At 37.0% G+C, this 20,942-nt stretch overlaps 1 protein-coding gene across 2 annotated transcripts in view; it reads left to right on the top strand.

Annotated features, from left to right (window-relative positions):
- The window catches only part of baiap2l1a (BAR/IMD domain containing adaptor protein 2 like 1a), a 34,512-nt gene extending 17,565 nt beyond the window's left edge, over positions 1-16,947 (top strand). Inside the window, exons 7-14 of one of the 2 annotated variants that reach the window (XM_030122569.1) lie at positions 4,511-4,663; positions 4,755-4,898; positions 6,573-6,696; positions 6,854-7,067; positions 10,430-10,489; positions 10,583-10,730; positions 15,602-15,642; positions 15,757-16,947. In XM_030122569.1, coding sequence (XP_029978429.1) covers positions 4,511-4,663; positions 4,755-4,898; positions 6,573-6,696; positions 6,854-7,067; positions 10,430-10,489; positions 10,583-10,730; positions 15,602-15,642; positions 15,757-15,829 — 957 coding nt within the window. In that variant the 3' untranslated portion in view covers positions 15,830-16,947. The remainder of the gene's footprint in view (positions 1-4,510; positions 4,664-4,754; positions 4,899-6,572; positions 6,697-6,853; positions 7,068-10,429; positions 10,490-10,582; positions 10,731-15,601; positions 15,643-15,756) is intronic. The other variant, XM_030122570.1, reaches the window with a different exon arrangement.
- Positions 16,948-20,942: the final 3,995 nt, after the last annotated feature.

Raw genomic sequence — 20,942 nt, 5'->3', positions numbered from 1 at the left:
GTCAGATGTTTCTAAGTGTTTGTGCGGCTTTTTAGCTTACCGGCCGAGAGGCCGTACGCTATTGTCTTCATGCAGCGTCCGTCGTCGTCGTCGTCTGTCGTCCGTTACAAAACTTTCAATCGTCTTCTTCTTCGAAACTACAATTCCGATTGACTTCACACTTGGTATACAGCTTCTTTATGATGATGTCAACAAACGTTAGTGAAATTATTTGGATCCAGATCTGATTCTGGATTTGGTGCGACTTTGAAAAATTTCCCCATTATAAGAGATAGGAAGTGGATCGATGCATTAACTCACTAAATATAAATGATATCAAGGTGAAATTTCTGCAGTACAGCCCTGATGGGGAGATGACCAAAACATGAAGGCCAAATGCTGATCATGATCTTTATCTGGATCCAGGAACTGACGGAAAATTTTACATGGGCTATTATGGGGAAAAACTTTCAATTGTCTTCTCCGAAACTCCAGTTCTGATTGACTTCAAACTTGATATACAATTTCTTTAGGATGATGACAGCACAAGGTATTGAAATTATTTCGATCCGGATCTGATTCTCGATTTGCTGCGACTTTGAAAAATTTCCCCGTTATTAGAGATAGGAAGTGGATCGATGTAATAACTCAGTAAATATAAATTATATCAAGTTGACATTTCTACAGTACATCCCTGATGGGGAGATGACCAAAACATAACGGCCACATGCTGATCACGATCTTCTTCTGGATCTGGGAACTTCCTGAAAATTTAACATGGGCTCTTATGGGGAAAAAATTTCAATCGTCTTCTTCTCCGAAACTACAGTTCTGATTGACTCCAAACTTGGTATACAGGTTCTTTATGATGATGTCAACACAAGGTATTGAAATTGTTTCGATCCGGATCTGATTCTGGATTTGGTGCAACTTTGAAAAATTTTCCCATTATAAGAGATAGGAACTGGATTGATACAATAAATAAGTATCAATGATATCAAGTTGGAATTTGAATTTTTTACAGATCTGATTGGAATATGACCAAAACATGGGCTATTTCTGTAATATAATAAAGACACATAACTGGGTGATAATAAATGGCATCTGGATACATTTCCCAAAGCTTTTAATTTGGCTGGTAAGCTACAGGGCCATTGGTCCTATTTTTGTCATATAGGAAAAGGGGTCACACTAAATAGAGACTTAAATCTTTACATCCCATTTAGTTCAGTTTTTTGTGTGTGTCTTAAGGCTGTGCACAATATTCCCTCTATTTTCTTGTATCTGAAGAAAAGAGAATGAGAAATAAATATGTATGCTCATTTAAACCTTGTAACAACAACAACAAAGCTTAAGGTGGCTTCAGACTTTTGCACAGTGCTGTATCTTAAAATTTTAACCGCTTGCTCCTATAGACTTATACTGAACCTCTCTGAAAAAATAATGAGTCCATATTTTTCCAAGGAAAAATTCTGATCCTGTTAATTTTATTTGGTTAATCTGGTGGTCCATCTGTTAATTATTGCTATGTCAATTATCTGTCTTTGACATTTGTCATGTCAGACTTTGATTGACAGGTTGATTTGACAGCTCGTTCACCTGCCAAGTTTGACTTTTGGTCTTTCAGTTCATTTAAAAAAAGCAAATTTTTTCCTGACAGCTCCATTGTAGTTGTAGTTAATAGATTCCACTGATAACACTGTAAAATTACTTTGTTATGCTGTGCTTGATGAGGTGTTTTTTCCAAGTCAGTAAGCTAGTACTAGCTGCCATTAGCTCACTCTTGACCCAATGCAGTTGGCTCTACTCCCTTCAGCTCCACCCCTTTTGTCCATGGCGACATCCAAATCACAAACTAAGGGCAATTATAATGGCAGGTCAGAAACAAATGTATGATGTCACAGCTCCTTTGTTAGCTAATTATATACTGTTTATGGTCAATGAATTTAGACCTCCATGTTAAACTGCCCATTATCCATGTTAAACTGCCCATTATGATAGCAGAAATAAACATGTTTTAGCTTTAGCTAATTTCTCATTGTACTACAGCCATACATAAAGTCAGTTTGTAACCTCTAATTTTTAACTGAACTCTGCAAATTATATTAAGACAAGCGGGTGCTGTGTGTCTGTCTGCCACATAATCTTTGATTGTTGACTCTAGAATAGGACACTTGGAGCTTCTGTTTATTGAATAAAACATTTTTTTATGGACCTTAGCTTTAGTTGTGTAGTTATACTAAAAAGACTTTCAGAGAATTCTGTTGTAAAGTTTATTTGCACAATACAATTACTATAGCACAACCTGTTTCACAGTGTAAGTTGTCTACATTAGCTAACATTAGCATTCATTTCTATTGGTTAATATGATCTGTCTTACAGTCTGGTAATTAGTAAAGTTAAGAGTGTCCTACTATTATGAAACACACTGTATGTGTTAACATATGTTAAAGAAGCTGAAATTACTCAGTGATGTGGTCAGTGTCACAGAAGCTTTGGCAAAGATACAGAGAGATGTGTCGATCTGGTGATTCCATGTTTTGTCCTTCTGTTGTATATTCATCGTAAAAGGGATGAATCACTGATGACAGGAGCCTGAGATGCATGTTCAAACATTAATCCACAGGAAATGAGTGTAGTTGATTGCAACTTCTGGCACAACAGATGAAATATCACTGCAAACTCCACCTTATGCTTGCATTGCTGGTACTGATTTGTTGCGAAACTCTGTTTACAACGTGCTACAGCATGCAAAGACATGGGAAGAAAGAGCGATAAAAAAGTAAAATATGCTGGGAGTACAGCCAGAGAACAAGTATAACTGTTACTTGTAGATAGAAATGTGGCCTCATAAAATCAAATCTTCTGCATCTCAGATATCATGGTGCTGAACAACAAACTGGACTAACACAAACACCACAGCTGAGTGAACAGAGGCACATAGGAGGTTCTTTGAATTTTAGCTTGTCAGTTTTGACATCGTTGTGCATGAATAGATTTATTACACAGTGTTCAGAGATCCTGAGGGGTAATGTTTAGACTCAAGTCTGTGCATTGAATTTGTTTGATTTATTGAGTTTCTGTTTTTTTTGTACTTGAAGATTTTGTGGAAAAAATTGCTTGTAGTGTTGATAGAGTTAACTGATTATGATAGCACTGAGATTGTATTTTTTGGCCACGTGACCAACTCTTAGTTGGCAGATTAAATGCTGTCTAATGCCTGAGACAATATTTATGTGGTAATGTCCTACTGTCCACTCAGTGATTTGTGAATCAATATGGTAACATGAAAAAGGATTGCAAATAATGATATAAAACAGCCTGAGTAATGGATCCTGTCTGCCTCTCTTTTACTTTGATAGATGATAGATGATAAATTTAATAAATGGATGGAACAGTGAACAAGTGATTGCAGTTCGTAAATTGGCCATAGATGTTTAGACCATCTTCTTTCTCTTCTCTCAGCATGCTGTTTCACTTCTTCAGTATCACTCACCTGTTTATCTTTGCACTTGAATGGCACCTTTTAAAAGACACGCTAAGTCTCCTTATCTGGGTGGAGCTTAAAAGCCTGTGCCGGGCTTTAAAGGCAAGCTGAAACTAGGGACCCCCCCTTGTAAGAACTGTGAATGGCTTTTTTTCAGTATCTGATAAAAATGACATCGGTTGACTACACGAGAGACGGCGAGATGAACTGTCCGGATTTCTATTAATCCTGTGTATTGCTTGAGAGGCTATCCAATGATGAGCTCAGACCTATCTGTCTGCTCTCCCACCTTTCGCTGAGAGTCTGGGCAGTTGTTTGCTGTGAAAATGGGAAATGAAGAGCGAAAATTTAGAGTCTGGTAGGCGAGAAAGAGAGAAAGAGAAAATAAGAGCAGACAGTAGAGGAGGGTCTTTGACGGAGCCCTTAGAGACAAGGCTGCTTTATCATCACCATGACAACCTGGGGAAAAGTGGAAGAGAAAGGGGAAGTGGGTGTAGAATAAAGGCATGAAGGGTTGGATGAAAAGTCATTTGAAAGAGTTTGATATTCCTAATGTCATGGCCAGTCACCCATCTGCACCACATGATGGTCTGAGTCATTTTCAGTCTCTCTGCAGGGAAGCTTTAGTTTACTGTTTTGCTTTCCAGCAGAGTTCAAATTGATCCATTGACAGCAGGAGCCCTGTACACATCACTAACTGAATAGACTGATAACACATCTCATTATTTCCTGTATTTGTATGTTTGACCTCGGCGCAGGAAGTTGTGACCACAGGATTAGCTTTAATCAGTATTTACTCAGAGGGAACCCTTCAAGAGACAGTTTCCCAACTCATATTCCTCCTAATTGACACCTTGTGGATTCACTGTTTGCCCTAACTCATTTGCAGTGCACTTTGCAGGTACTTATAAGAAATCTCCTCTTCGTAACAAACGTGAAAATGCCAAATGCTCCCATAAAGACACGCACACATTTCATTGACTTGACCCTTGCTGCCACTCAGTCATTGCGACATTTCTTGCTGTCCTGTGACCCTGTCTGCAGTGTTTGGAGACCATCTCATCACGTCAAATGGACATGCAGAAGTTCATTGCTGATGGCTGCAGAGAGGCCCTGCTGGAAGAGAAGAGACGCTTCTGTTTCCTGGCAGACAAACATTGCATGTTCTCCTATCAAATTAGCAACTTTCATGAGAAGGTAAGGATGTTCAAACAGACACATCCAGCAGCGCCTGACAGTCTGATTGTTTAACACCCTCTCTCTCGTTTTTTTTCTCTGGTATTTCTAGGCCAAAGAGATTCTGGCAGTGAAGCTCCCCAGCTGGCAGGAGAAATGCTGCGACATCACCCAGGTACCAGACACAATAAAGACGATGATAGAGGGGCTGTCCTCTACTCCAGAACAATCACCGCTTGTTGAACGCTACAACAGGGTAAGTGTTTACTTAGCAGTACATCATATTAATTAATTTACACAAACCATACTTTCACATGCAAACGCTAGGGCTGAACAGTGAAGCCAAAAATGGATGTGTCAAAAACTGCAGTTTTTTTAATCCCAGTGGAGTTCCACATTAAAATGCCCAGCTTTACACCCTGATTAAAAAAAAAACAAAACACCTTTTTCGTCATTTCCCCATTCATGACAAACTGTGAGGATTTTTTTTTTTTTTTTATAACGCACCTGTTAATTTTTTAATGTGGCCTATATGAATAAAGAGTATGGCTGCTATGACACATGGCTGAGTGCTGTGTTTGTCATGTGAGCTTTGACAGCCAGATTCAGAACTTCTGTTTATAAACTAAAATATACTTTAACCCCTGAGAGGCAACTTTGCTATAGCTGTGATCGAGAAGTTACACTAACAAGGATTCTGACACAAACCATTACTGGTACTTAATCATGACACCCATCTTGTTAGTTTTATCAGCATTAGCCAGTGTTAACATTATTAACATGAGCAGCTCATTAGCATGGTGAGCTCTTCGAACCCACATCAAGACTGTTCTTTCTGCGTCAAGTTTACCTGTTCTCTCAGGTACATATAGGATAATTGTCCTGTCAGTGTGTGAGACCACAGTACTGATGAAGATCTGGAGTTGCTCTCTGAGTGTGTTCAGTGGCAGCTCACTTTTCCTAATGCGTGCTATGTGCTAATGCTAATTGCTAATGCTAGGTACTGTGTGTGTATTAGGATGGGTAAAATGTAGAAACAGGATTAACCTTTTATTAACTTGTATATGGTGTTGGACAGAGGATGCTGTTTAGGTCAGCTAGTGAAGCTGAGATTAGTGTTATCAAACATTAAAATTTAGTAGCTGCAATAGCTGAAAATACTTATGACACTGTTATGTGGTTAGCATTTTTAGTTAGCATTTGCTTGGTGTGTTTTTCCACTTGCTCTTCCCCGCCTCCACTCTTTCATCCAGATATTGGTGAGAGTTTCCAAAAAAGATGAACATGGCCATCTTTAGACTTTAAAATGGTAATCCACAAACCAATGGGTGACATCTCACAGATATCCATTTTTATATAGTCTGTTAAAACTCTAAAACTCTTGAGTCCCATCAAAATCACATGCACTTCAACCATAGTCTTATAGATTTTATCTTATTTTATTTTAATTTATTTTATTTTATTTTGTTCCTTTTGATTATGTACTTTGGTATTCATCTTTTCCAAAGTTTCAGAAGTTCAAGAAGAAGTTCACAAAAATCTTGGTAGATTGAACATAAACAACACAAATCATGCAAAAAAGATTGGCTCTACTATTTGTCTTGTTTTGTTTTGATGATGCAATTCCAAGATAAATTGTATCATATCGTGCTGTATCCAAACCAGCAGATTGTCACCAGATGGCTATCAGCCATGGGAAACCCTGCATGTTCTGTTGTTTTCATCCACTTTTATTGTCTTCTGAAGTTTTTGCCGTGCCGTGTTTATTGCTGCGTAGGAGAGTGATAATCAGCTCCGATTACAGGAATAACTGTTTCCTTTGATCAGGACTTTGACCCAGAGTAGTTCAAATGAGGTCATTCAGCCAAATGTTTGTTTTGATTTTAATATTGTCATGCTGTTTATTTGTCACATTTTTCTATTTTCCCAGAATAATGTGGAGTCAGTGGTGCCTCCTCCAGCACCACCACTAAAGGCCCAGATAAGTCCACTAGCCAACATGTTCAACCCAGAGCCTAGATCTCCACTCACTTCCTCTTCAGATCACAATTCAGGTACTAATAAACTACATATTGCATGAAACTTGAATCTGTAACACTTATCCATAGAATGCAGTAAAATGTGGGATATCTTCAAACATTTTCTAGAAGAGTAGGAGCACCATTGCCTGAGGAGGCCTTGTTAGATCACTGACAGTGTCCCACCTTTCAGACCAGGGCAGCCTTGGAGAGGGTAGTCTGTCCAGGTCAACATCTCAGTCGTCCGGCCTCAACATGGCTAGAAAGCCCCGTGTTAGGACCATTTTCCCCCACACGGCAGGCAACAATGACACACTCCTCAGCTTTGATGATGGTGATATCATCATCCTTCTCATCCAGGAGGAAAAGGATGGTTGGCTGTACGGAGAGCTGGAGAAGACAGGCCAGTAAGTACTTTACCCTGTTTATTCACTCAGATCACATATCAATTGTTTTGGTCTCAGGCCACCTCCGCTCATCTCATTTTATATCTCACTAACAGGAATTGATTGTGCTTAAAGCCTCATAAAATGTATTGCTTTTTCACACCAGTTGTCTTTTATGGTGTTTTCATCTTGTTAGATCATTTTAGTGTTACTGCTTCTATAATGTCTTGATATATCTTTTAGGTCATTATCATCCTATTGTGTCCTTTGTTGTATTGTCATCTTGTTACATATTCTAAGTCTATCTATCTATCTATCTATCTATCTATCTATCTATGTACATATATAGAGATGGATGGATGGATGGATGGATGGATAGATAGATGGATAGATGGATGGATGGATGGATGGAAATTTCAGCTTATTTTGGCCATATCACCAATGCAACCACAGTGTGCCCCCCCTCCCACACTGTGAAAATCAATCTGCTCCTTTTTAAATTTTTTTTTCCATTTTTACTAGTTGTTTTAGTAAATTGTTAAGCCATTCATAGTCTAGGCTACAAAAGTAAACTACATGCTATATTTGCAGTGTATTCAGGAGGATTTATACCTTTAGTAGGAATGAATGAATTTAGACTGAGTGCCACAGAGCGTCTGGCAGACAGAAAAGTATTAAGAGATGAACTAAAACATTATTGATTTTGTCTTCTTGTGGTATTTGTTGACACTAAAAGGCAAGTGTTCTCCTTAAACATTCCATATGGAGGAGTGAGTAGGATTTCTTAGAAGTTTGTTTAAAAAAAAAAAGAAAAAACAAGAAAACAATATCAGCTTTAGTGTGAGTTGGAAGGATTTATCGTGAACTCCCTCCCATAGCAAATTAAAATGGAATCTAAACACAACCTTTGGCACACCCATAAGAGGAAATGTACTTTCATTCCAACAAGTATGCGGCAGCAATGACACACAAGCGTTGTTCACATTTCTCAGGTGGCAGTACTAGTTTGTGTATTGTGTTTGCTAATATTTTGCTCTGCTAATACATCATGCCTAGAAACACAGAGCATGTTAGGTATGTTCAGCATGACAGTCATAAAGCTTCAAGTCTTGCTCACTTGATCCAGCCACACACTCATGAAAAACTCCACCTGCACACATACACAACATATACATTTGTGTCTTTTTTTTTAACTTGTTTAACTGTAAATTGATCTTTTTCCCTCAACACATGATCATGAGTCAGCTTCAGGAGACGACTGATATGAATCCAGCTTAATTTAGTTTATTTCTTTTAGGAGAAGAGGTAATTGAGGTGACATCACACCTTCAGATGGTCGGGAGGGAAAAATGTTCTCAAGCATTAAGACAAATTCTTTCCTATACAAACAACATGGCACCTGTTCACCTCGTGTGTCTCATTCACTCCAGTTCTATTGTCTGAAAGCACAGCAAAGCAAATGTTGTTTGTATATGCAGCTGTAGTGGCATAAATCCATAAAGTATCCTCTGAGCTGCCTCTTTAATCACATTCATCTTCAACAACTCGCTGGATTAATTAGGAATCATAATGCAGGCGAGAGGATCACAGAGAACTTACACTGAAAATTTGTTGGGTTTTTTTCAGTCCGTTTTTCAAACAAATTAACGCAAGTCTTATCTGCTCACTGTGTGTGAGAGCATTGTTAAGTGGCCTTTGCAGTCTTAGTGGCTTTAATGCAGTCAGCAGTGGATTGTAGAGAAGGGGACATGTTGGGATAAATCACAGTACATTCTGTTTCTTAGCAACAAATCCATGCTTTGGGCTGATAAGCCATCTTTTTCTCCAGACGTGACTTGGAGCAAACTTCTAAGTCTTACTGAATAAGATCTGTCTGTCTGTCATATATTCTATGACTCATATATACAAAGGTTGCTTCAAAGCCTGTTATTTTCAGGCAACAGAATTTGTCAGAATGTATGAAACCCTGCCCTCTGTAAGACCTCTCTCCCACAGTGAAGGACATAAATCGAATGTTTGTATTGAATTATGTCATAGTTGATCTTCTGTTTAATGGTTTGTACTGACATGTTTGGTTGCACTATTAGGCTGTGAGTTACTTCTTTAATTCTGCGGTTAGTAAACAGTAGGTTGTGCATCTTAGCAATAGGAAGAGCAGTTAAGGTGATAACTAACAGGTATGCAAGCACAGAGGTGGGAATTAACTTAGTACCAGTATGTTGCTACTGTATTTAAGTTGAGTTTTCAGGTATGTGTTTACTTCAGTGTTTACATTGCTTTCAGCTTTTTGCTTTTACTCCATGCATTTTAACACAGATTTTTATACCTTATGCTCCTTACAGTTTAGTGTGTCTGTGGGATATTATTGATTATTTTTATTCTTCATCACTACATATCTTCCCAGTATCAAGACTCATTTCAGCTTGTAAGGGTGGAACAATATGCATATCACTCTTGATAACGTAACAAGATCAGAGCATGATGAGATGAATACAGCATAAAAGATTAAAAAAATGCAAAAGATGTAATCAGATAAATGTGATGTCAAATATGTAAGAAGGTATACAATAATAAGACAAGATGAAAACATACATAAAATAGAGAATGGCACAACAGAAAAATGATTTGAAAAATGTAAAAGATGAAACATGAAATTAAAAACTGTACAAAAAACAAAAACAAAGCAAAAAAAAAAAAACACCCTTGCAGTCACCGATTTCATGATGTAGTGCTCATTTTGTTTAGTATTAAATCAAATAGAAAGGATGCTACCTGAGTTTTTATGCAACAAGATGAAGACATGAAACACATAAATCATGAGGAACTGTCTGAACTGTGGAGAAAGTTAATCTTCATTATTTTCATTTCTTTATTCATTCATTCATTTTCTGAGCTACTTAATGCTTGTGAGGGGTGCCTATCCTAGCTACCAACAGGCTACAGTGGGGTACACCCTGGCAGTTCATTCATCACTGGGCTGACATATAAAAACGAACAACCAGTCTCACATTCACACCCATGAGTGATTTACATTGACTAGTTAACTGATTAAGGTGCCTGTTGTTGGATGGTGGGAGGAAGCCAGAATACCTGGACATTCAGACTCCAATAGAAAAGGCCCACACCAAAGTTTGAGGAGGTTTACAGAAAAGCAGCTGATAGAAATTTCCCTCAAAGGCTTATCTTTTACTTTTTAATACTTTGACTACATTTCATCCCTTTGCTTTTTCATTTTTAGATGATGAAGATGTTTAATAGATCTTTCTGCTTTTAGTCTATTTCTACTTCAACTGGTGTAAAGAAAGTGTGTACTTTTAATGCTGTTTACACAGATTCCTTACATAACTCTTCTAAAGTTGTTCCATTTTGTCTTTTTCTTTTAGGCGAGGCTGGTTTCCCTCATCTTACTGCAGACCTTACAGTGAGCCAGTGTTAACAAATAGGTAAATAAATATTACAACATACTGAAATCTACTAGTTATTAGTAGAGTTTTTACAGCTAATGTACAAAAAATGAATCATCCTTGCTTCAACAGTCATCTGGGAACACCAGTACGCCGTCTGAGTGCCATCAGTCTCCCAGAGCTGGAGGAGCAGGAGCCAGTGCTGCTGCCTCCGCCAGACTACAGCGACGACTTGCCAATGAGCCCAGTGGTTCCCTCGACGCCTTCGCCACAGAACACGGTCAGTGCCAGCGGTGGCATGAGCAAAACACATGAAAAAAAAAGCATTTTACCAGCTGGTTGCTACATAATGAAACATAGCCTCGATAATGAACATGTTCATTTATCCTCCTACAAAGAGAGACAAGCTAAAGTGTAAGAAAATAAATAAATAAAAGTCTCTTTAACAGCACGGGGTAGCATTAGATGTTTTACCTCTTTGATCTGTTCGGTTGCTATGACTTCTTTCCTTGATATGAAGCATTATCTGCCTGGTCCTTATTAGTCAAACAGGAGTTTCCTTAGGTTTTCAGAGGCTTAGATGTTGTTTTGATTCTAGCATTTTCCCTACAGTTTGTGAATCACTGGCTTTAGTGTTCATCTGTCAGAAAAGTTTAGATTTTCAATAAAAACATATAATTTCACTTTATTTTTTAGCCTTATTATTAGAATGTGTGCCTACAAAAAATTGGAAAAACTATAACTGTTATAGAATAGATAGTAACAAAGAGGTTCCATGGCAGAACACTGCAACCATTATATCTGGGAAAAGACAGTTAGTTTAGTTTTCATGCTCTCTGTATTGATTTTAGGGTAATTTGCCTTAGGTGGTGCCCAACAGGGCTCAGGTGCTGCACCCATGATAACAATGATAGTGAAAACCCTGTCAGAGAAAGCATTTCTAACACAAACTGATGCCAGACATTACTTTATGGGCATATAAATAAAGTAAAAAAGCCTTTAATCTAAATATACACAGACTAACCAACATAACCAAGGTTTGATGTTGGGAATTTGGGTTTGTAATGAACTAACATTCTGTCATTTTCATAAATGTTTCAAGACACTTGTTTATTGTAAGAGTACTGTCAACGACTAGGTCATCTTTATTCTATCGTCTCAGTCTCTTTGTTAAGAAACAACAAGACCACTCAGGAAATATGTACAAAGAATTAAAAACAGGAGGAAGGGTCAAACAAAATCACTGCTAATTATCTTTGACACAAAATAGTCAAAAGAATTCAGTGTGACCTTTGCTGCAGTTACATCTTGAACTCTCTCAGGTTGACTGTCTTGGATTTTTCTAAAGAAATGTTGGGGTATTTTGTACAAAGCTTCCTTCAGAAATTCCCAGCGTTCTTCATCAGACTTTCACCTGTCTTTTATGATTGTCCAATATAACAAAATAATTGAATGAATTATCAAATTACTATTTTAGGCATTTCAAGTGGAATGATATGATTGAAGCTTGGTCTTACAGTAGCTTTCAATGACTGAAACTCTTACAATACGTATATGTCATGCTCCACAACAAAAAGCATGGATGAAGACCTAACATGGAATCATATATGACATAAAGTAGCCCAAACAGTACAAATGCTTTGACATGTCTTGAATGGAAACTGGTGTATTTAATCCATCAGAAAATTAGTGCAGGAAATCTCATATTGTTTGTTCAGAACATGGTGAGTGCAAAGGACAGTTATTTAAAAAAAAAAAAAAAAAAAACTATATAGAGACAGAAATATGCATATGTGTGGTCATTATAACCCTGGAAAATCAATAAAACATAGTGGTTGACACAGAACTGTGCACTTTAGAACTGCTGCACAAAGGATATATTTAATGCATCCACAAAAGAAGTTTCCTTTAAATATTTGCACTCCGCTTTATCTGAGCAAGTTTTGTAATCGTCTTTTGGGTCAGATAGATACTTGATCCCATATTGCTACAGCTGTGCTAATACTGGCCAATAGTAGAGGAGTACTATGGTGCTGGGCTGCCATGACTCAATGTTGTGTATAAGAGGTAACATGGCACACTTGTTCTAAATATGGTCTTCTTTGTCCTGATAGGCTTTCTTTATTGCTGGGCTTGGCTCACACTCCACACCCACATCGCAAAATAGAGGAGATGACTTTAAGTTTGCTTAATCATACCTTATCAAGAACTTTATATTGCATAGTCATAGCCTCCACTCCCTTAAAAACAGAGCCAACAAAAAACACACCCCAGTTGGTAACAGGAAATAGACTATGTTTGATCCAGATGATCATTTCCCAGAAGACTGAATGACTGAATGACACTTGGTTCCTTTTGCTTTTCCCATTGCTTTACTGTTAATTGTGAATAGAATTCAATGAACAGGGGAAGATCATGAAACGAACCGCAGCTGGTTCAAAATAAAAAACTGAAAAAAATGCTCCAGGCCGGGGCTGTCACCAGGGAGATCAAAAATCAGAAAGAGCTACAGAGAAAAGAATAAAGGACAAGAGGGTGCGGACAGTTTCATTTGGAGTGTGACTGTACTTTATCACCTGATATGTATGTATAGAAGGAACCTGTAGCTCTTAGCCCTTGTGGACAAGGCCAGACGTGCTTCTTTCTCTCTCATCATCACCTTTCTTGCTGCTCTGTCTGTACTCAGTGTCCTCTGTATCTGCTGCCTCAGGGCTTTGAATAGACTGCAATATGGTATATCCCTCCCCAACAGTCGACATCACAGTGCTTTACATTTCAAGCAGTCAGTTCTCATCTTACTTTCATAGAAGTCTTAGGTTTGTCGAATGCATTTGTCAGTCTCTGTATCAAGATTCAACCAGAATACACAGGAAACCTTTAAAACAGCATTCAAACCAAAATTCCAGGATCAAAACACCAAGTATTGACTGTTCTTTTCTAATTGTTTGGGCTACTTTCTGTCCTTTGAATGGAGATCCCACTGAATACTGACTTTTGCCCAGAAAACTCATTAAGCTCTTAATACTGTGTTCATTTCCTGAATTTGCTTGCTGTATAATAATAAACTGATAGCTAAAGATTTATGCTCATTACAGCAAAAATAACAAAACTAAAGGACTAAGATTGTTACCCTGTAGTCATGACTTTAAGAACATAGCCTCTGAACTTGGAAGTAAATACTCTAATGCCTGTGACAACAGTCCTTGTGCCCCTTGAACCATTTGTTCAGGTACAAAAAGCTGACTGTGCTCTTAAGGTTTGTTATTATGGCTGGAAGGCAAAGGTGGACTTTGCCTCCACAGTTCAGGGGCTTTTGTTCCCTGAGTGAAGCCTTTCAGGTACTACACTGGAAAAAATCTAAAGCTTACCAAGTGTATTTTTCTCATTTCTAGTCAAAATATCTCATCACACTTAAAATAGGACATAATCACCTAAAGAGTAACTTTTCAGTGAATTTATTTTTAGACAATAGATCTTGAAAATCTTATTTCAAGATAATTTTTACTTGTTCCATTGGCAGATTTTTTCATTTGAATTAAGCAAAAAAAAATCTGCCAATGAGACAAGTGAAAATTATCTTGAAATAAGATTTTCAAGATCTATTGTCTAAAAATAAGTTCTTTATATCTCACTAAAAAGTTACTCTTAAGGTGATTATGTCTTATTTTAAGTGTGATGAGATATTTTCACTAGAAATGAGAAAAACACTTGGTAAGATTTAGATTTTTGCAGTGCAAGCTTATATTCAAAGACATTTAACTATGGAGAGGACCCAAAATCAGCACCTCCTAGTTTCACAAAGGCACATTAACATATCATCTGTTAATGCTGAAACACACACATACATGCATGTAATTTTGCAACATCAGAAATGGTTTGAAGAGATTTTCCACTTAAGTACCATTCTTTGACTTACAGCTCATGTCGATAACATAATACATACATGCATTAGGTCAGTGATGCTCATTTTTGTGTCCCTAAGGCTTAATTAAATATAAAATGCCTAAAATGCCTAAATAAAAATATCAATTACATACATATTTGCATCATTTTGGAAACTGTAGTTTAAAATACCTGGTTTTGATATATTTTGGGAGAATATGGCAAAAATATCAGTACAGTGTATTTCTAAAAAACTTAGAATAATGAAAACAAGCTCGAAGTTGTGAAATTGAAATTGTCATTAAATCACATCAATGAATGGTCCAGAACTACTGAGTAAATTTAAACATATTGGCAGCTTTATTCATGTAATGAATAGTGAGAGCATCATCTTCAAGTGGGCTTCAAAACTAGGTTATTTTTTTTTACTCTTTTATTGCAAGAAAATCAAGATAAATTTGAAGAAATATTTGCTGAGGTCTGAACACACAGTTGCTTCCTCAAAGACTGAGTTCAGGGAATCACTAACAAATGTTTGTGTTCACTGACATCATGGCTGTTGACTGCTCCCAACTGGAAGAGATGGGTACTGCATATGTCCTTAATGTTAGGAACACTATAAAGGCCCTCAGTGTTTTATAATAATGAATAATAAATAATGAAAGCATTACTGAATATTAATCTATCAATCAGGCTTAATTCATCACATTCTCTGATACACAAAGAAAGCACAGTCCTAAAGTACAAATTCCTGATGTTGTCAGTGTTCTGTGACATATTTATTAGCTGTTGTACTACCTCTATCAACTCTCTTTACAGTGTTATGGTATTTAAAAGCAAATATGTACTATAGTACCCCTCAGGGCACATAACTCCTGGGTTTCTGTTCCTTTATCGTCCCCATGCTCACTCTGCTCTGTTGGACTGATAAGATTATCATCCTCAGGTGAGAGAAAAAGAAGAGCATGTTTGTTACCAGCCTTTCTAGACTGTCTAGATTCCAGACTTGGTGAGGTTTTAGTTTGCAGTGTGTGTAAGTGTCAATGCTCCACTGAGCTGATCAGGGCGGAAAAAAGGATGAGGGAGGAGGAGGAGGGGTACTGTTAATGAGAAATCTTATCAAACCAGTCTGGCAGCAATGACTTTCATCACAGCTGGAGGGAGGGTGTGAGGTTGTGGTGACTGTGGTGAACAGTGGTGTTTCACAGTAATATTGCATTAGATGTGTTTACTAAAACTTCAAGGGTCTTTTCTGTTTTCTCACAACAGGTTTCTCTAGTCAATGGGATTGCAAAAGCTCCTTTTCTAGGGTGAGTGATCTAACATGACTAACTCAAACTCACAGATTTCTCTGAATAAGTCAGGTGTCTTTGTGACTCATCAGTAGCATATTTGGGATAGTTTTTAATCTCCTTTTCCTGCAGGGGGGGGAATCCATTTGCCACAGTGAAGCTGAGGCCGACTGTCACGAATGACAGATCAGCGCCCATCATCTAAACGGAACTGGAGGGTTTTCACCGCTGTCATGCCTTCAGGGGAACCACGAAACACAGGTCCCCCCTGCGACACAATGAATATCATGCCAACCTGACATCTCACCAGCCTGCATGCTAGTCTCTCACAGTACCAGTCTGCTCTCTCCAAGGAACCCATTGTTTCTTGGCATAAGTGTATTTCTTCTGTGCCAGTGTGTGTGTGTGTGTTTTTTTTATATTAGCTACAACAGGGAAAGATTACATAATCATTACATGAAAACAGGAATTTTGAGACTTTGTTTTGTAGTACAAAGTACAGATTGAGATATGTACCCAGTCAGTGTTTATTTTAAAGTAAAAAAAAAAAAAAAAAAGGAAAAACCCAAAATGACCATCTCATTACCACATTGTTGAAGTTTATATAATCCCCAACTGGTGGTTTAAATGAGTGATTTAGGCATTAAAGGTCTAGTGTTCGTTTTGTAGGAGGATCCTCTGGCACAAATGGATTACAATATTCATTAATATATTTTCATTTTTGTATAATCACACAAAAATGAGAATCATTGTGCATCAAGTTCCTCCAACATGTTTCTCAAGTAACTCCAGATAAGGTGCATTGTTTGGGTCAATATCAAATGAACTAAAACACCCAGAACAGACAGAACAAGCACTAGCTCTAATAAGGGATTTGCAGCCACTGTATGTTAAGGAAGAGCGGGGTTTCACTTCACTGCAATCTGTAACATCACCACTAGATTTCACCAAATGTCACACACTGAATTTTTAAAACAAGAAAACAAAGTATTTTTGTGCAACTTAAAAATTTCACAAGCTGAATAAATAAACAAACCTCAGCTTCGTGATTCATAGTTGATTCGTCTGGGCAAGGTTTAGGAGGATGTAAGTCCAGAAATGCAGAATATTATTCCTAACTATGTTTTAATTAGCATATATATGAGATTGAGAATTGTTTCATTACCTTAGAATGAGTCATTTATATCTGCAGAGGGACTGGGTCACCGTTCACAGACTCTAAAAACACTTCCACTTATTCTTTTGTCTGTTGCATAATGGGTGGCATCAAGCATTAAGTGTGAGTTTAATATTACATTAACTAAAAAGCTTGGAATGGGCAAAGCAAACACCACTCTGGGGGAGTGTCAGTGGTGGGAAATTCAGTTGTATGTATTCCGGAGCGTCAACACTAGATGTCACTAAATATCTCACTGAACCTTTAAAAATTGCACATCCTTAATAAATGAACAAAAACTTTCGTAATTGGTGCACTTGTGAAGGCCTGTTATTGCGAAAAGGAACACTGTATGTTTTCAGTTTTACCGTAATGACACTGTAATCTATTAACAGTCTGTCAAATGGCCTTATGATCTTCACCACCATTGGCTTATGCAATGTTATTGATGTTTACTGTGTGGCTAAGTGTCACACATACATGTCTCAGCTGATATAAATCTAAAAAAGATAATAAGTTAGTAGTCTCTGGTTTGTTTGTGTCGCGGTATGTGTGGTGACACCTGCATCATGAGGAGATACAGACGTTAATGACACTGATGTAATGCTGATGAAACAGACCAGCACACAGGCTGTCTTCCTGACTTGCCAAAAATATTGTTATTCCTATTTTTCTCAATACTGTTTTGTCATTCTTTTTTTTTAAGACACATTGTGATGTACAGAGTTGTGAGAATGAAGGGAGTGATGTGTTGGGAGAAGGGTTTGTGATTTGAGTGAAGGCAAAACAGCTTGCCACTGTTGAAAATGAGAAGATTATTTATATACAGTAAGTTTATATGACATATTTAATTAAACATATACACAGAAGTCCATTCTGTGCAAAGTGCCCATGCACCACGATAGCCACAGCGCTCAGTCTGACCACATTTCTCACTGATTTTGGTTTGACTGCTGTATTTTAAATGGGTAAAATGACCTTTTGTTGAAGGGAATATTTTCACTCCTGGTTTCACTGTTTAATGCTAATTGTGTATGTACAGTGCAAAATTCAGATGTACCCTGCTGGTAAACATCCTATTGTATGTGTAAAGTGGGTCATTATTTGAAAAATGTTAAAGTATTAAATATTTTGCGAGGAGAACACTTTTTTTGACATGTGTTTGCTTAACAGAATTTAAGTGTATGATGACCAAACTGACCGATGAAATGCTTTCTTCATCCATATGGACCCGCTGATGTGTATTTGTCAAACCATCACAGGGACATAGTTAGGGCCACATGCTTCTTCCAGAGCACATGTTACCAATGTGTTTACCGCTGTAGTCTTCTTTTTCTCAATAAAACACATTTAAGGAAAAAAAAAATCTGTACCGTCTGTCAATGCTGTTTCACTTACACGAAATTCTGATGAGAATCACTTAAATATGTGTAATTCAATCCCATTTTGACAACTTCTGTGATCTTTGCAAGCACCTAAATTTACAGTGATAGTTTTCCTTTTGCTATGAATGTAATTAATACTAAACCTAACAAATATCCAGGAATCTAAAACAAGCCCCTGTGTACTGATGGAAAAAAAACATTGTAATATAATAATTATATTAAGAATGATTTTTTTTTTTTTTTAAATGACACTCATTATAACAAAAAAGTGTCAGTGTAACAGTATCATCCCACAAACCAAACAAAGGTATGACTCAAAGAAGAAAAGAGAATAACTAAAAGGAAAACTAATTTGCCAGAGGTTACAAGAAATCTACAAATGGTTTACTAAACCAGGGATAATGTTGTGATGTTTGCAGAAGTTTTATTTGTTGTTTTACTCAACACAGCCCAGACAAAAAAAAAAAGACACAAAATATTTTATTGCTTGTTCATGGGACACATTTGTCACAGTATTATTTATGCCATAACATGCCGGTACAGCATCACAATAAATGTCATTACATGGTTTTTCCATCCAGAGTTCTATTAATTTTGGCCAAGATCTTGTACTGATGGGGGCGAGTTAGACATAAAGTCAATTATATTCCAAAGATTCTCAGGGGGGTTCAGGTCTGGACTGTGTGGAGACCAATCTGTGTGAAAATTATGTCTCATGTTCTCAAACCACTCTCACAATTTGATCCTGATGAATCCTGGTTTTGTCATTTTGGAACATGTCTGTGCCATCAGGGAAGGAAAAACTCTACGGATGTTCAGACCTGTTCATTCAGTAAATTCAGGTTCAGCTAACCTCATTTTATGGACACGCAATTTTACTGAGCACACACTTGACCAACTGAAGCAACCACAACACTGCCGCCACAGGCTTGTACTGTGGACACAAGGCATGATGGGTAATCACTTCATTTGCCTCTTTTCTCACCGTGATGCACCCATCACTGTGGGACAAGGTCAATCTGGACTCATAACACATTACTTTTTTCCACTGAAATACAGTCCACCCTTTTTGCTCTTTATCAAACTGATGGTTGTCTAAGAAATGAGAAGCAACTTGCTGCATCAGTTAGACTTAAAGAAGTTGTTGCAGCTAAAACATTTGGTAACACTTTATTTGAAGGTCTAGTTTATAATGCATTAAGCGCACATTCATAAGACATTATAATGCATTTATAATGCATTATAAAAGTCATTACAACAGTTTATGATCATGTACAACAACTTATACCAAGGTTAATAAAGTATTATAAGTGTAGGCATAATGTATAAATTATGCCTACACTATAAATTCAGCTTTCATTATGTTTTATACATCTATACCAAAGTCGCAACAGTGTTTGAAGGAAGAATTTCAAGTCCTGGGATTCATAACACATTCTAACCATCATAACAATTAACCATTGCACATTAAATGTAAATTAAGCTTATGGTTTGTTCTTGAACGTGCACTGTTTAGTTCTTCGGATGCTTGGTTTTAAGTTAAAAGTTATCAGATAAACATTGGGGGATTTGGATTCCGGCACAGAAGCAGTGTGAAGGAATTTAGTTTTTTAGGTGAGGAACTTTTGTTAGGTTTTGTCACTGGTCCCTATACCCATCTATTTTAAGGATTTCATATTTATTAAAAAAAATAAATAAAGTATGTGTTTGAATTAACAAAGATTTAGAGCTGCCACATTATTTTTATTTATGTATAAAACAACATGTAACACTTCTATTTACTGTCTCTGTTCTTTTAATGTTTTGTTTTTGCAAAATAAAGAGTTATTAAGAACACTTTGATGTGTAATTTTTTTCTTACACTTCACTTAGAGCCAGCAGATACTGCTCATACGTCATCATACTTGTGTTATAATATCATACAATTGCTAATAACCTTAGACAGTGTTGTCACTTTACTAAAAGCTCTTAAAGTCCTCCTGTAACTTATTACACTGTCACTTTGGTATGGATGTATAAAACATAATGAAAGCTGAATTTATAATACATTATGCCTACACTTACAATACTTTATTAACCTTGGTATAAGTTGTCGTACATGATCATAAACTGTTGTAATGACTTTTATAATGCATTATAAATGCATTATAATGTCTTATGAATGTGCACTTAATGCATTATAAACTAGACCTTCTGCGTTAATTGTCCAAAGGAAGGACATAAAATATTTGCTTAGTTAACTCCAAATGTTGATATTTTTAATGTAATACAAAAAGGTAATGTGCATAAGAGTAAGGAATTAGGGATTACAGTTTGTTCAAGTTCTTTTTGGTGCACACTGAGTCTGCTGTTACTGAACACAATGGATGTGAATAGTTTGTGCACATTGAGAATGGTTTTAAGGATGCATGGAGCTACACAGAAAAATCTGTCAGGATCAGGGATTTTTCCTGACAAAAGCTCTCTAATACATTTATTCTTCACATCCTCAGTGCCTCCTAATTCTTCAGCTAATCAATGACAGATGATCTAACCTGGAGCTGGAAACTTCTGTCTGTTCAGTCACATCGAGGTGTAAACCTTTAAAGGAGCCATGCCATGACCTAGACATGTTATATTAAACTTTTCCTAAGTCTTCATTAACCATCAGAAGCCTAACACCAGAGACATTATATAAGGGTCATGTGATACTATTGACCAATCAGCACACAGATTTATTTCACATTCAAGACACCAACAACATGTTTTATGTAAACTGTGGAAACTACACAAGCCAA

This window comes from Sphaeramia orbicularis, chromosome 19, assembly GCF_902148855.1.
Source record: "Sphaeramia orbicularis chromosome 19, fSphaOr1.1, whole genome shotgun sequence".
Taxonomy (NCBI): domain Eukaryota; kingdom Metazoa; phylum Chordata; class Actinopteri; order Kurtiformes; family Apogonidae; genus Sphaeramia; species Sphaeramia orbicularis.
The sequence above is the reverse complement of the archived record's forward strand: the minus strand, read 5'-3'. Positions and strand labels throughout refer to the sequence as shown.